The sequence below is a fragment of the Heterodontus francisci genome, chromosome 18 (genome assembly GCF_036365525.1).
Source record: "Heterodontus francisci isolate sHetFra1 chromosome 18, sHetFra1.hap1, whole genome shotgun sequence".
Taxonomy (NCBI): Eukaryota; Metazoa; Chordata; class Chondrichthyes; order Heterodontiformes; family Heterodontidae; genus Heterodontus; species Heterodontus francisci.
The window spans coordinates 18800886-18816927 of record NC_090388.1 but is presented as its reverse complement, the minus strand read 5'-3'; the positions used below and the strand labels follow the sequence as shown (position 1 = coordinate 18816927).

Here is a 16042-nt window from a genome sequence, read left to right as displayed (position 1 = left end):
TTGCATCAACAGTTGCGCACAACATAATCATGAACTAATCTGGTGGCGTCCAATGATCAGTAGTTTTTAAACTTAAAACAAAACCCTGCAAAAGAAATTATTTGAAGCATGTTCGTAAAGGGACCCACCAGACAGCTAGAGACACGAGCAGATCTGTTCTACTGCAGTTGCAACATGTACTGAGCTGGCAAAGGATTTAAACTACAAAATCCTCCAATTACTAAGACTGCTGTGCAAAATCGCCACACTGGAGCCAGACACTTTCACTTGGAGTTCAAGCTCCATCCCATCTGTAATCTATCAGTGACTGTGAAAACAGAATTCAACCCATTTTAAGTAAAGTTGTTCCAACCACTTTCTGCAGAGGGTTACAAAATGTCAAAAAAACTGTAGCAGAAATTAGACACTAGAGTGCAAGCTGGTCAACAGATTTCTGAGAAACCCGGAACCATACTCAAGTTCACTTTACAACAATCTTGTGCACATAAGTTTAAGAAAGACAATTTAAATTATTGATCACTTTTTTGGAACCATTCAAGCATTTGAACGAAACTGGCACACTATTGCATATGCAAAGAAAAATAATACAGTTGAATTCTGAATTAACTTTTCTCTCCAAAATGCCAGATAGAAAAAAAAACTAGGACTCAAACTGCACTTTTTCCATTTGTGGAAAAGCCTTCCTTTTTACTACTTTTATGCAATGGGTTTTAGAAAATGCAGACACTATAGTCTAGAAGCAACATAGGTGCAAGTCTCTACTAGAAGAACAGCTTGTTTTAGTAAAGGATTATTTTCAGCTAAGGAATTTTCTACATATGGCAACTTGCCCTTGAAAAGTGCTGTGTCCCACTTCACATATAAATTTCTTTATACACACACATACAAAAATCCAAAGCCAAGACATAACCATTTATGGAATTAGATTCTAGACACAGTTGTTTTGACCAAAGAAACTAAGCCTCGAAGTTACTGATTTTGTTAACTTCTTTTGATACAAAAGTGGCTGAACTAGTTTTACAAATTAAATTTTAAAATGATATCTGAATTTATTTTAGGACTGCTAAAAAGAAAATTAGGTAATTCACACAAAGTATAATTAAAACTCATCAGTCCTGTTCCTGTTGCTCAGTTGGTAATTTCATTGTGAGAAGTGGAACTGAGCCATATAGGTCAAAATGGTCCAAGAGTTTATTGCTGATCTAGGTTTGGTTGAGTGATTTCACAACAGCTACAGTGGAGTATCACTGGCTAAAGAACAAGGGGCAGAGAAAAAAAGTCGCGGTTCCTGCTTCCTTTCTTTATCCACTGAGCCCTGATGTGAAGTGTGCACATGGACTTTGGGTGAAGGCAACCCATAGCTCCTCTATAATGCCCCTCTCTCCCCCACTCCCACACAAAAAATACATAGAATGGCCACTCAACTACCATAAAGTTGGAGAAATTGCACCCAAACAATCACCACCACCTTTAGGAGAGGGAAAAATAACGCTTACAAAAAGAAAGTATTTGCAAATAGGTTCAAGGAAACAAATACCAGTCATTGCTCAGCATGGCACTAAAATGTACAGATCAGCAGATGCCACTTTCCATTCTGGGGTTGGGGTGGGCACTGCATTTGATTGTTGTGATCCTAGGCTAGAGAGGATTTGCTTTTTAAATCACTGCAGCAATTTACACTCCCAATTGGTATCCAGCTGAAAAATGAGAATGTGGAGTCAGTAGACAACAGGATCAAGAAGTCCAAAAACTTGCAATTTTGTCAGAGATGCATGGCTGAGAAAAGCAAACTATAAATCAACAGGGATTTCCTGCCATTTGTTTGCTCATGCTAAAAGCTATAATTCATTGTAGATTTTATTTATACAAATTGTCCTTTCTCTTCTGAAGGTGCCGATCTGTTACCATGGTACTGTTCCACAGACAGCAGGACACTTCTGATACCTTGTCCACATAGGGAATCCTCATGTGCAGTGAGTACTAGCTCTTTGCTGAAGCAATCCAAAACTAAACCCACTGCCCAGATCTTTCTCCATAACCGTGTATCTTCCCTCTTCTTCAAAATGTTTATCTACTCTTCCTGTAAAAGATGCAATGGTCTCTGCCTCAACTAATCCCTATAATAAAAGTATTTTATACTCTTACAATACTCTACATAAAAGAAATTTATCCTAAACTTTCTCCCATATTCACTCAGTGAGAATTATAAATTGATGACCTCTTTTCACTACTCTACAATCATAGTGACTCGAGAAAAACTATTTTCTAATAAACTCTTCCACAATTTTCAAAACCGTAATTAAATCACCTCTTTTCGCTTGCAATTCCAGTAGAAATCATCCCTGTATCTCAACTTTCTCCTTATGACGACAGTTTTCTACTTTTGATATCATTCTGATAAATCTATTATGTACATTTGCAAAGGTTTTAAATGTCCTTTCTATAATGGCAGATTAAAATTTGCTAAGTACTTAGTGATTTAATAATTTTGTACAAATTCATCACAACGTCCCTATTCCCAAGAACCTAAGATATAAACAAATAAATAATTTAATAGAAACACAGATTACAACTTTACACTGTATGCAACCATGACACCCATAAAGTTTGGACATCTCTGCAACAAAGAATACTTACTAAACCCACACAGAAAGAAAAGCCATTTGGGTGAGGTATTTAAGGGTAGCTGACAACTTGAAAGCATGGGTCATCCCTTTTAGGAGTACAGGAGAAATCTGGGGTTAAAAAAGTAATTTGTGAGGCAGCTAACAAATAAAACACTTGAATTCATGTAGCAACTCTTCATGTGGTTTGAGACATTTAAACACATCACACAATGACTTACTTATTAACATTTGCTGTTCATTTCTTTTACAAGTAGATTCCTACTCATACCATCCAGCTCCTAGATTAATCACAATCCAAAACAAAAGTGGCAAAACTACTGCTACAATGAATACACAAACATGACAGGACATCAAAAATAACTGATTTGACTCCCAAGACAGCTCCGAGATACTGTCTGATAACAACTGAGCCAGAGAGAAGATTAAGAACCCATATTTAATCCCTGCTCAGCGTCAAATTACTTGATCTCAACTCAGGTACTACAACTGGGTTTGGTCAGGGTTCCCGTTACGGATGTCTATCCAGCAGCATCTGCTATATATATGAACATCTGGCAAAGACAAGATCATGTTTAGTTATGTTGCCTTTGTGGACTAACCATCTACCAACAGTCATTATCAGCACTTATTTATGAATATGATTGATTAAGATACCAAAGGATTACCCATCACGTGGAACTGTACCAAAAAAGGAGGGAAAGGAAGGAGAGAAAGTTAGTAGGAAAATAGAAATAAAGCATTAGGCAATTTGGAACTTAAATGCAAACTAAGGATGTGGAATTACTCAATCGCAGGATGTGGGCCTAGGTTTATTTTATCAATAACTTGTGTAGTTAACCCAAAACAAATTGCCTATTAATTGAATAATCCAAATATTACTATGAATTTGTTAATAATCTGCATTAAAAAGGTGTTTTTTTAAGGCAACTTTCAGCTGCTTGTACAAAATACAAATGCAGCTGACTGCAGACAGAGAGGTCCCCATCTGCAAAGCTCCACAGTGTACACAACCCATAGTCTACAACTAAACCACTGGGTTAAGGCTAGCTCTTGCAATAAATGAAGAGAGCCAAACCAGTATATGCATTCAATGTGTCTCCATATTAACAGCAGAACCCAGCATGGCATATATAAATTCCTTCCCAACCTGGAATGAAATAGTGGGGAGCAGTGCACAGAATGCAAATCTCCCAAAGTAGGATCCAAGAACCTAGTGCTTAAATTCAAAAGTGCTTTGTAAATCTTCACAAAAAAGTACTTTGAGATATTTATCATTACATAAAAAAGGAGTCTCGTGCATTTAAGAACAATGAACAGTTAAGCCCACAGCCAACAGCTCATAGTTTCCCACCTCAATTTGCTAAGGCAAGTTCTTACGCTCTCCCTTTTCAAAAATCCTATTCCTCATGTCTGTTTGAAAAGGTGTTAACAAAGAAAGTGAGGAAAGAGCCCCAAACCATATAGAACAAAACAGCCGTCACTTGGAAATTAATACCGCTACATATTCTTCCTGCAGGGAACAAAGACTACACTGCAATACAGCAAACAGTCTGCACCTGGGGTAAATACTGGAGGCTAAAAGACTGTAAGGGGCTAATTTCATAAACTTAAGAGAATTGCAAACTGCATTTGTGTTAGAGGACAGCAGACTTTTTGCCATTTAGTCACAGGTATCAAGAGCCATTCCTGTATTGCAAAAAGTTTAATCCCATAGTTAAAGGTTCTGCATAAGCAAAGCTAAATAGATTTTAATCAATACCATGGTGTGGTGTACATCTGCTAATTCAGCAAAAAAAAAAAATGCTGGGAAGGGAAAGCAAAGCTTTAACTACTTTAAGACACCAATACTGAATGACTCATAAATCAGCCTGGTATGTTAAAAGTTTTTGGTCTGGATTTTTACAGAAAAGCAGCTGTGGAGAACAGCTCATTGCCATGTGTTTTCCTGGCTGCCATGACAATAAAATCAAGTCTTGCACTAATTTCAGGAAAAGGATGGATGTTTATACCAAACTTTTTCTTTCCACATGGTATACTTATTTACTGTTGCACCCAGAAAACAGAAGTATAAGATTAGCATTCCAAGCATAATTTACCCTGTTTGGACAGAATTTTGCTGAAGAGTTTCATAGTGGGCCATGGATTTATTTGATTATTGGTAGAGAAATGTATACTACAAAGCAAATTAATACTACTTGCGAATGAAAGTCAAACAACTGGTAGAATATTCTGAAAAAGGTCATGTCAGTTGCTCTGTAAATTAACAAACACATTTAGAAGAAATTCCAAACATAGCTGATGATATTATTTCTTGATACTGCAGTAGTGATCCCATAATCTTAGGTCTTGGTGTGTTGAGTAACTACAGCATAGAAGACAGTAAGTAAAAAGCCAGACACCAACCCAAAAGGTTGAATTTTCTCTCTCCCTCTCCAACTTCCAAGAAGTAGTACATAGATTATAAATAATTACTGGTACAGATTGATTTCAAAGCTAAGATCTAATCTTAGCAAATGATCAAGCTGTTGATAAATTTCTGTCATCTAAACCCCTGATTAGATTATTGCCTTAGTCAGTCCCAGATAACCATTAGTTCCATTTATAACCATGTGTGGTCTGAGAAGTGATTTATTTCTGTTACAACTAATTCTTTTGTCTTACTGCTTGTACACATTTCTATCACTTGTTCCTTCAGCATTTCCCTCATTATCTAGTGTGAAGCTGCTTTTATGCTGGGCTATGTGCCATGCTAGTACTGAATCTTGACATGGCTCTTCCACAACCATTGGCAATCCCAAAGTAAACTTACCAGATAGGCGCTAGGAATGTCCTTTTTTAAAACCCCAAACAAGACAGGCCTGTTGGCATACTGTATTGCATGGTTATTTCATCAAACAAGTAACTTTGTACATTTGCTTCAACCTATTTTGTCACCAAGTAGAGCCATTTAAGAACCTTTCATGGAATGTGAATCGAGGATAAATAAACAATAAAAATAAAAATGGCATGAGGCATTACTACATTATTGCTTTGCATTTTGCTATTTATGTATCCACTGGGTGTTCGTAAACTTACACAGTATGGACCCTGATATATGGTAGCTAAAAAGCAAGTTTATAACAGACAACTATCCAAAGAACTACTTTGCTGACCAGCCACCCCCACCCAGCTCCGTAGCCATTTACATTATACATCTTTGCCTAAACAAACCTTTCAGAATTACAAATGCAGGAGTCCTCTCAAAGGCAGAGCTCCCAAGTGTGTTGGCACTAATCAAACAGAGATGGTATCGGCAGATCAGACGCGTCCAAAGGATGGAAGTCAGTCGTATACCCAAGGACCTTCTGTATGGCGAGGTAGCCGGGACCAGACAACCAGTGGAGCGCCCAAAGCTCCGCTTCAAGGATGCTTGCAAGCGTGACATGAAGACCCTAAGAGTCAACTATTGCAACTGGGAGTCACTAGCTGGCAAAAGAGGGAAATGACAACATATCCTGTGGTCTGGTGTGCACTACCACGACGAGCAGTTGCTATAACAGCTTGGCGATGGGAGCCAACGTCAAAAACAACTCACAGCGTCACTTGGCAGGTTCACGTGCAGCACTTGTGGCAGAAACAGCCTCTCAAGGATCATCACAGCTATCAGCAAAGGTACACCAGGAGAAGACACCCCATCTACATGGATTATTTGATGCACATCCATCATCTTTTGTAGACGGAAGGATGCCAACCAACCAAATGTCGGCAGTGGCTCGCTCCCTCGATTCGAGGATTATGTCTACTCAAGGTCGCAAGTTTCTTCAGTCTTCAGCTGACTGAACAGGCCAATTCTCAACCCGCAGATCTCTGGGCACATGGGGCAGGATGTTCCACAAATAGTGGGATCCGGAGTGCAAGATGTGCTTCCTTTTCTTTCCTACTCTGCCTCATATTAAGGCTTTTGGACTCAAAGCATGATGCAGCTCGATGGACAAGCTGTCGTCATTTTGAATGATTGGTTGCAAGTTCCTCCCAGTCATCAATGTCAATGCTGCCGCGCTTCAAAGAGAGCTTCAGAGTGTCTTTGAAGTGTTTTCCTTGTCCTCCCCTGGAATGCTGGCCACTTGAGAGTTGAGAAAACGGGACCTGGCAGGGGAGGTGGTTTTCAGCCATCGGACACAGTATCCAGTCCAAAGTTGGTTTTGCAGGAATTTTGCCTGAATGCTTGTGGAGCAGCTTCAAGAAGGACACTTGTCTTTGTTTGACGGTCCTCCCACTGAATCCGGAGTGTGGTGACAACAACTGCTCCATACACTATGACATTTGTTGACTTGTAGAGGTCTTTGTTGTCAAACACTCACTGCCATAGTTTTGTAGAAGGCTGAGCTGGTGCAGGTGATCCGGTGTTGGATCCTCTTCTTCAATGGCGGCCTTTTGAAAGGTGGCTGCCAAAGTATGGAAAGTGCTCAACATATTCCAAAGTCACCAACCAAACAAACCTTTCTAAAAGATCAGCTAATAACACTTTATGCTAATTTACAAGTAAAGCCACCATTAAAAAATAACCAATCAACCCTTTATTTGGTTAGTTTAGGTCTTAATTATGGTTTCATTTGGAAGTATTTCTCCAAGCAGAAGTTAATTTTCTCCACGTTTGTATTTACACTGCAATTGACAGGTGCTGAAGTATTTAAAGCAACTATGACTGTGACCACAGCTTCAAAAGAACAAATAAACCAGTCAAACAGCAATCCACTGACAACAAAGAGCTAATTCAATTCACTGAAAGTTACTCAAATGCCAACACAAGTTGAACAGCTCAGTCTTCGGAGTGTGCTCTGAAAATAAACTAATGACGACAGAGTGAATTTTTTGGCTCCCAAATTTAATTTCTCTCTACTTCCCCTATGGTTTTCTTCTTTTACCCCTCCTATCCTGAAGGTAGCAAATCACACTGAAGTAGTTCTATGGCTGGCACCAGCTGTCTGGTACCAATATACAAGGCTGGGTAATAGGTTTCTGTGAATTATTTAACAAGCATTTGCACTTTTAGTAGGACTTGATGAATACCAATCAGGAATTGAAACACACTGATTTTCCCCTTCCCTAGAATAGGTACACTGAACCAACTACAGACTATCAGCGAAGATCATGCAACTCATCAGACTGAGCCTTCTCACTCTATATGGCAATTTGAATGAAATTCCCTCCTCTGGGCAAGAGTCTGACTCCACCAACTCTGGGGAGTTACATGCAACCACTTAGCATTGGTGTAAAGTGCTTGTTGTAGTTCAAGTAGAGACTTAGTACATTGATGAAACTGACATGAAAATGTGTATGAGTGATTTACACACAGATGGGCCTGGTCACATTGCCGTGGAACGCACCGTGCAGTTGGGAGGCGCCGTACCACCTATCCTTCGTGGAGCAGTTTCTGCGGAAAAACACCTTTGACCACCGGTCCATCAGGCAGTGGTCAGCACGGAATGTCCTCAAGGCCCTACGGGAAAAGGAAACGGTGGATCCTGTCGGATGGTTCCCCGAGCAGACCGTCAAAGTCATTTGGCGGAATGCCTCATCACCAGAACTTTCAAACAAGCACCAAGACGTAGCTTGGCTGGTGGTGAGAAGGGCCCTCCCCGTCAGATCCTTCATGCACACCCGAAGTCTCGCCCCCTCCGCACAGTGCCCCCGCGTTGGCTGTGGTGGGGAAGAGACGGTCGCCCACCTCCTCCTGGAATGTGCCTTTGCAAAGCAGGTGTGGAAAGAGATGCAGTGGTTTTTGTCAAGGTTCATCCCAAGCAGCTCTGTAACACAGGAGTCTGTGCTCTACGGGCTGTTCCCAGGGACGCACACCGAGACAAACATCAACTGCTGCTGGAGGGCTATCAATTCGGTGAAAGACGCCCTTTGGTCTGCCCGAAACTTGCTGGTCTTCCAGCGCAAAGAGTTGTCCACCGCCGAATGTTGCAGACTGGCACATTCCAAGGTCCAGGACTACGTGCTGAGGGACGCACTAAAGCTTGGGGCAGCCGCAGCAAAGGCTCAATGGGGAAAGACCACAGTGTAAGGTTCCCCCACCAAGCTGGACTGAGGGGCTGGATCCATGGGAAACCCCTCGAACTGTATCGTTAATATTCTGAATTGCTGTAAATGTAAAACTGTAATTGTCATGACAATTGTGAAACGGAAGGGTTGGGAAGAAACTCATGACAGTATTGAAGGAAACTGATCTCCCTTGCAATGTTTGTATTTTTTGGTACTGTTTGGAAACTGTTTGGCAATGTAATTTTTACAGATTTTTATGAATAAAGTATATTTTGGAAATAAAAAAACAAAAACAAAGCATCAACCAGATGCTCAAGAGATTCAACACCTGATCCCTAATCAAAAATGCTTTTATTTTTAAATTCTCACATCAAGAGGTTTATTAATTAAATGTTAGTTTTTTTTCCCTTCACTTCAATTTAGTATGCAATCTGCTCACAGGACTATATTTTTGTTAGAAGTTGAAATTGGCCTGGAATGACTACACTGCTTTTTTTCTTTTTGCACTGTGGGGAAATGACTAGTTCAGTGCCTCATGCTGAGGGTCTGAAAAGGGCTGGGAACCTCTATAATCAAGAGCTTCAGGCACAAATCCTCATTCTACTACACCACAACAGAAGCATGCATGTTCCAAGTTTGATAGCTGCCAGAGTTGCTTGCGTGTATAAAGTTATTTTGCTTGTAACTCTGAAAACTATCCAACCTTCCTTATTCTAATTTCTGTGATGGCTCCTTGTTAAACAGCTCAAGAAACCCAATACCTAGCCTTGTATACTGGTATCAGACAGCTGCTTATTGGTCATAGAATGGTGCTGATAATGGGTCAGGAGAGCTTTACTTTTTCCATTGTCTGAAAAGACGATGAGTAGTGGCAACTGAGTCCCTGGTAACACACTACCTAAACATCTCCCCCTTGCTACTTGACTCTCTGTCTTTAAAAGCCTCCTCAAAACCTATTTTTCTGACCATTCTTTTGTCATCTCTGCTAACTCTACTATTACAGTCTGTGTCTCCTCTATGAAATACCTTGGGATTGCATTATAAAAGGAGCTAGAACAATGCAAATTGCTCTTCAAAGAAATAAATAATTGTGCATTTGAAACTGGATTAAGCTATCTTGGGGAGTACAAAGTGATCCAAATAACATCAGAACTTAAAACCTTTGTACAATACATTTAAAACATCTTAGCTAATCACAAATAAAAACAAGAAATGCTGGAACCACTCAGCAGGTCTGGCAGCATCTGTGGAAAGAGAAGCACATGTTGGCACTATTATCTTTTTTGCCAATTGAACATTTACTTGTTAAACTGTACCCACTTTTTTAATATAAATATTACTTGGTTCTCACTGAGCATTCAACTGACAAATTCCAATGCCACAGAGCCTTAATCATGAATGAGGGAATGTTGGAAATCAAGCAATTTTATGATACACAACTACAAGACATCCAGCAAAATATAGGGCTGGATTTATGCTGGTTGAAAGGTAGACAATAAAGGATGGTGGTGCATGGAGAGGTGTCAGAGTGGAACTGGCTGCCAGTCATTATAATAATTGACATGAGGAAAAACTTTTTCACCCAGAGGGTGGCAGGTGTCTAGAATTCACTGCCAGGAGGCATGGTGGAGGCAGAACCCCTCAATTCTTTTAAAAGGTACTCGGACATGCACCTGAAGTGCTGTAACCGGCAAGGCTATGAACCAGGTGCTGAAAGGGGGGGGGGGGGGGGGATTAGATTGGGCGGCGAGTTTTTCCGGCCGGCGGGGATACGACGGGCTAAATGACCTCCTTCTGTAATTTTTCTAGGTGTTTAAAGCATAGAATATTGTCAAAGGTGTGTTGGCCAGTCATACTAATCAATGGGTATTAATTCAAAGGGATGCGGATAGGCTAAGTTAATGGCCAGAGAGGTGGCAGATGAATTTCAACAAGTGTAAAGTCCATGACAATATGAAAGGCACAATTCAACATGGTGGCTCCTCATCAGAGCCCTTTCCTATCCTGAGTGGCGTGAAACAGGGCTGTGTTCTCGCACCCACACTTTTTGGGATTTTCTTCTCCCTGCTGCTTTCACATGTGTTCAAGTCCTCTGAAGGAATTTTCCTCCACACAAGATCGGGGGCAGGTTGTTCAACCTTGCCCGTCTAAGAGCGAAGTCCAAAGTACAGAAAGTCCTCATCAGGGAACTCCTCTTTGCTGACAATGCTGCTTTAACATCTCACACAGAAGAGTGCCTGCAGAGTCTCATCGACAGGTTTGCAGCTGCCTGCAATGAATTTGGCCTAACCATCAGCCTCAAGAAAAAAAACATCATGGGGCAGGACGTCAGAAATGCTCAATCCATCAATATTGGCGACCACGCTCTGGAAGTGGTTCAAGAGTTCACATACCTAGGCTCAACTATCACCAGTAACCTGTCTCTAGATGCAGAAATCAACAAGCGCATGGGAAAGGCTTCCACTCCTATGTCCAGACTGGCCAAGAGAGTGTGGGAAAATGGCGCACTGATACGGAACACAAAAGTCCGAGTGTATCAGGCCTGCGTCCTCAGTACCTTACTCTATGGCAGCGAGGTCTGGACAACGTATGTCAGCCAAGAGTGACGTCTCAATTCATTCCATCTTCGCTGCCTCCGGAGAATACTTGGCATCAGGTGGCAGGACCGTATCTCCAACACAGAAGTCCTCGAGGCGGCCAACATCCCCAGCTTATACACACCACTGAGTCAGCGGCGCTTGAGATGGCTTGGCCATGTGAGCCGCATGGAAGATGGCAGGATCCCCAAAGACACATTGTACAGCGAGCTCGCCACTGGTATTAGACCCACCGGCCGTCCATGTCTCCGCTTTAAAGACGTCTGCAAACGCGACATGAAATCCTGTGACATTGATCACAAGTCGTGGGAGTCAGTTGCCAGCATTCGCCAGAGCTGGCGGGCAGCCATAAAGACGGGGCTAAAGTGTGGCGAGTCGAAGAGACTTAGTAGTTGGCAGGAAAAAAGAGAGGCGCAAGGGGAGAGCCAACTGTGTAACAGCCCCGACAAACAAATTTCTCTGCAGCACCTGTGGAAGAGCCTGTCACTCTAGAATTGGCCTTTATAGCCACTCCAGGCGCTGCTTCACAAACCACTGACCACCTCCGGCGCTTATCCATTGTCTCTCGAGATAAGGAGGCCAAAGAAGAAAAAGTCATGAGATTAAGCCAAAGAACAGAAACGTGGATTGTTTGAAGTAATAGAGAATTTGGTGAACAGATTAAAACTGTTGGTAAACAAATGAAACATTAAAATGAATTGTTACAGGTGAGAGCGTTGTTAAAGGTGTGCGAGATGATGTTGAAGTCACACATGGCTGCAGTAAGGGGGGAGATCTTCTATCACTCTTTGTATTACAAAAAAGACAGAAGAGTGTTCAGAAGCTAATCCCTGATTTTTAAGATTGAGTTAAGATAGTCTACTTTGGGATGTCACTCTTGAAAAAAAAGTGAGGGAAAAGCTCGAAAGAGATCCATTTAAGATTCAAGGATGAGCAGATAAGGATTAACGTAATGGGTATCAAAAGATTTAAGTAGCTTTTTTTTAGTAAAGCGGTGATAATATCATAACAGATTACGAGCTAGGTTGACGGAACAAAAAAACCATACCAGGTTTTAAAGAAAGAACTGGAAGAATTCTGCCTGCCCGATAAGGTGGACATAAGAGCCAACAGCACTATCTGAAGAAGAGCAGGGGAGTTCTTCCAGGGTCTAGAAAATACTTACTTCATTTGATCTTTATAGGGCCTTGTTTTGTACAAACTGGCTACTGTTTTTGTCTATTGTATTTTAAAAGTAACTAATTGCTGTGAAGTGCTTTGGGATGTTCTGAAGCACTGTCTAAATTCAAGTCTATTCTTGGTTGTTATTAGGAAGTTGATACAAAACTTCCAGAAACAATTGCAGAATCACATCAAGGACAACAATGGAAGATTCTGAACTGTTGACTCAACAGACCAATGATCTTTTGTCCAAAGTGTTGCTATATTACTCCATGTGTACCTACATACAGGACTATATGAGGTCAGTGAGTTACATGAAACTTTCCCGATTCAATCCACTATTTTCCTCAGCAAAGATTTGATTAATAGTGAATATATTTAATAAGTATTTACACTCTGATAACATTCACACATGGCTAAATAGAAGAGATGCTCACTTTTTTTTGAACAACTGGCAAAACTCTCCACAGCATGTGCACCAACAGCATTGCTAGTGCTTGTTTACACAACTGGAAACTATTCACAGCTGCTCTTCTCATCAACACTTTTCTTCCAACCAAGAGGAATGTATGGGTACAAATCTACATCCCCGAAGTGATTAATTATTCCATTATTTCAAACATCGCCGAAGGACTATCCAGCTGCTCCATTAGTTTCATCATTCGTTCATACTTTATACAAAAAAGTCTATCCATTATCTTTCAGAATACATTTTTAAGCAATTTCAAACTCCTACATATATTGAGAACATGTTTTATTTAACTATTGACTTGATATTATGAAAAATGAAATCCCAACCACATATAAAGTAGAATTTCAGCTGCTTTTAACGCTTAATGAAACATGGAAAAATCAATTTCATGTTTGGAAGGTGCTGGTATTTTACAGCAACTAAAATATGAGGGAGGGCACAATAAAATGCTTTGTTCAATTTCCTTAAAAGAAAATTTGCCTGGTTATAATTGAAGTTTGATACATCTAAACTCCAAAATACAGGTCTCATCAAAAAATTGTCCAGGCATGTTAGAAGTCACTTCGAGGGAAAAAAACGACTTCATAAAGTATTTTCACCCAAAAAAATTCATTCACTTCCAATCACCAGATAGAATATACTAAAACTTCTTATATAACGCATAACCTATACAAAATTTAAACATTTTAATTTGACAAAGGAAACATTTTCTACAAATCGAGTAACTTATTTTTAAAATCCATTACATTTAATCCTTGGAAGTTATACATGCCATTAGCACTCAAATGTTTGAAAAGGGCGCTAAAAGAGCTATTCACATATCGTGAGTAAGGCAGCATGACCTCCAGATGAGCTAATTTGAAGGGAATTAGCCACAACTAATTGTAAGTCTTCCTGCTTTGTTCAACAGTTAGACCCTTCTCAGCACATGTTCGAATATGGATGGAGAATTGCAAAAATTAAGAGTGCCAATCCTAGATTTCCTTAATAGTTTTATGAACAATAACTAATATTACTTCAACATGATCCTTCACTTATTTTTTCCCCTCCACTATACTTCTTCCTTCCAAAGACCTTTACTCCGTTAGGACGCAATTTCACATCTGCACTCTCGCACTTCACCCAAAGGGCCACTGTCCATGTTTGAGTGTATATAAATTAAACTATTCCACTGCAGAGAGCATCACAGACCAAGTGCAATTCTGTCCTCAACCAACATTTCATGCATGCACTTCCAGCAGAAGGGGCTGGACAGTGATCAGAAGTATAAACCATAGTGGACTTCCTTCCACCAAACCTGGGGCAGATAATAATTATTACGTTCCATCAGACTGAGATCAGACGGCTCAGAGCATACGCAGGATTAAAATGGAGAGCATCTTGGTGCGTAGAGCCCAGATATTTCCTACCTTAGACAACTAAGGAAACCACCGAGAATAAACTTCAATAGAAAATCTTCATTGCCACAAATTTTAGAGCAGAATTTGATTGGGACATTGTTCAATTGATTGCATTGAATAAGTTCAGATACGTTATTGTATTCAGAATATAAACGCAAACCGTAAATCAATGCAAATACAACATAAAAGCTATTGTGGGCTGCAGCTAATATAACTGGTTTGTATTATGGATACTGGCACCAACTTTTTTTTTTAAACTGGATGGCAATCAAAGTGCATTTCTAGATCCAAAAGTAGACGTATTAAGTCTTCTGGCACCACGATCTATCACCCAGACTGAATTTACCCAGATCTTTAGCAAATCCATTCCAAATCCTTTTACCGATTTAACGGCACTGTGTAAACTTTACAAGAAGTTTGGACCAAATGTGGAACCTTTCTTACTCACCGCACAGAAGTTCAATTGGTAGCAAGAAAGTTGTTAGAACTTTGGAAAGCAACACTCAAAGACAGAAAAGTTGCAATGCATTCGCAAAAATACCACGATGCATTTTTTTTTTTCCTTTCTCCGGGCACAGCGCAATTTGCATTTTAAAAAAAAAAACAAAAATAAAAGAGAAAGCATGGCTTTGAATACTCACAGGCGGACGATCCAACTGGGCAGTGGAGCAGGCACTCGGGTGAGTTTCCTGCGGCCGCAATCCAGCAGCTCACCTACGCACGAGCACCGGGCCGGGCAGGCGCCAGGCTGCTCCAAGGCAACGGCGTTCGGAACCCGGGCGCACAGCAGCGCGAGCGGTCCGCTTACCAACAGCAGCGTCGCACTCAGCAGCCGCCTGATGATCGGAGACATGTTTTGCTTTTTTTTAAAAAATAAATTCCCTTCCCCTTTTTTTTGTTTTTCTCTCTCGCCCCCGATTCCCGGACCAAGACCCGGGAGGGGAGGGGAGGATGGGGGGTGGGAGGGGAGGATGGGGGGTGGGGGGGGGTCCGTACGATTCAAACTTCAACTCAAGCAACTCTCCTTCGTGCTCACAGCCAACGGTGAGGCAAACGGCGATGGAAGGATCGGGAAGGTGATGGGAAAAAGTTGGTACTTTTCTTTGTCGAACTTCTCGATAAATCCCAAGTCTGTATTCTGTTCGCCTCTCTCCATTCACCACAGGTACAAACACAACGATGTCCGTCTGTGTAGGGAAAAAAAAAATCTCCTCTCAGCTCGAGCCCTCCCCACCCCCGCTCCCTCATTGGATAGCGTACCGTCCCGTCCCACGTGATCAAAACAAGGCGAGCGTCTGCGCAGTGTGTTCTGGCACTTGTTTATTTATTTTTTATTTTCATTTATTTAGAGATACAGCACTGAAACAGGCCCTTCGGCCTACCGATTCTGTGCCGACCAACAACCACCCATTTATACTAACCCTACAGTAATCCCATATTCCCTATCACCTACCTACACTAGGGGCAATTTAACTATCAACCTGCAAGTCTTTGGATGTGGGAGGAAACCGGAGCACCCAGCAAAAACCCACGCAGACACGGGGACAACTTGCAAACTGCACACAGGCAGTACCCAGAATCGAACCCGGGTCCCTAGAGCTGTGAGGACTGTGAGCTGCGCCGCCCATGAATATTAGTAGTGAGGATTGTAGACAGGATTGAGGCTTCCTGCAACGAAAAAAAATTTGGCCTAACCATCAGCCTCAAGAAGACGAACATCATGGGACAGGACGTCAGAAATGCTCCATCCATCAGTAT

At 41.1% G+C, this 16042-nt stretch overlaps 1 protein-coding gene across 2 annotated transcripts in view; it reads right to left on the bottom strand.

The window, feature by feature from the left end:
• The window catches only part of LOC137379805 (leucine-rich repeats and immunoglobulin-like domains protein 3), a 78251-nt gene extending 62752 nt beyond the window's left edge, over positions 1–15499 (bottom strand). For both annotated transcript variants that reach the window (XM_068051182.1, XM_068051183.1), the window contains exon 1: positions 14926–15499. In XM_068051182.1, the coding sequence (XP_067907283.1) occupies positions 14926–15137 (212 nt within the window). In that variant the 5' untranslated portion in view covers positions 15138–15499. The remainder of the gene's footprint in view (positions 1–14925) is intronic.
• Positions 15500–16042: the final 543 nt, after the last annotated feature.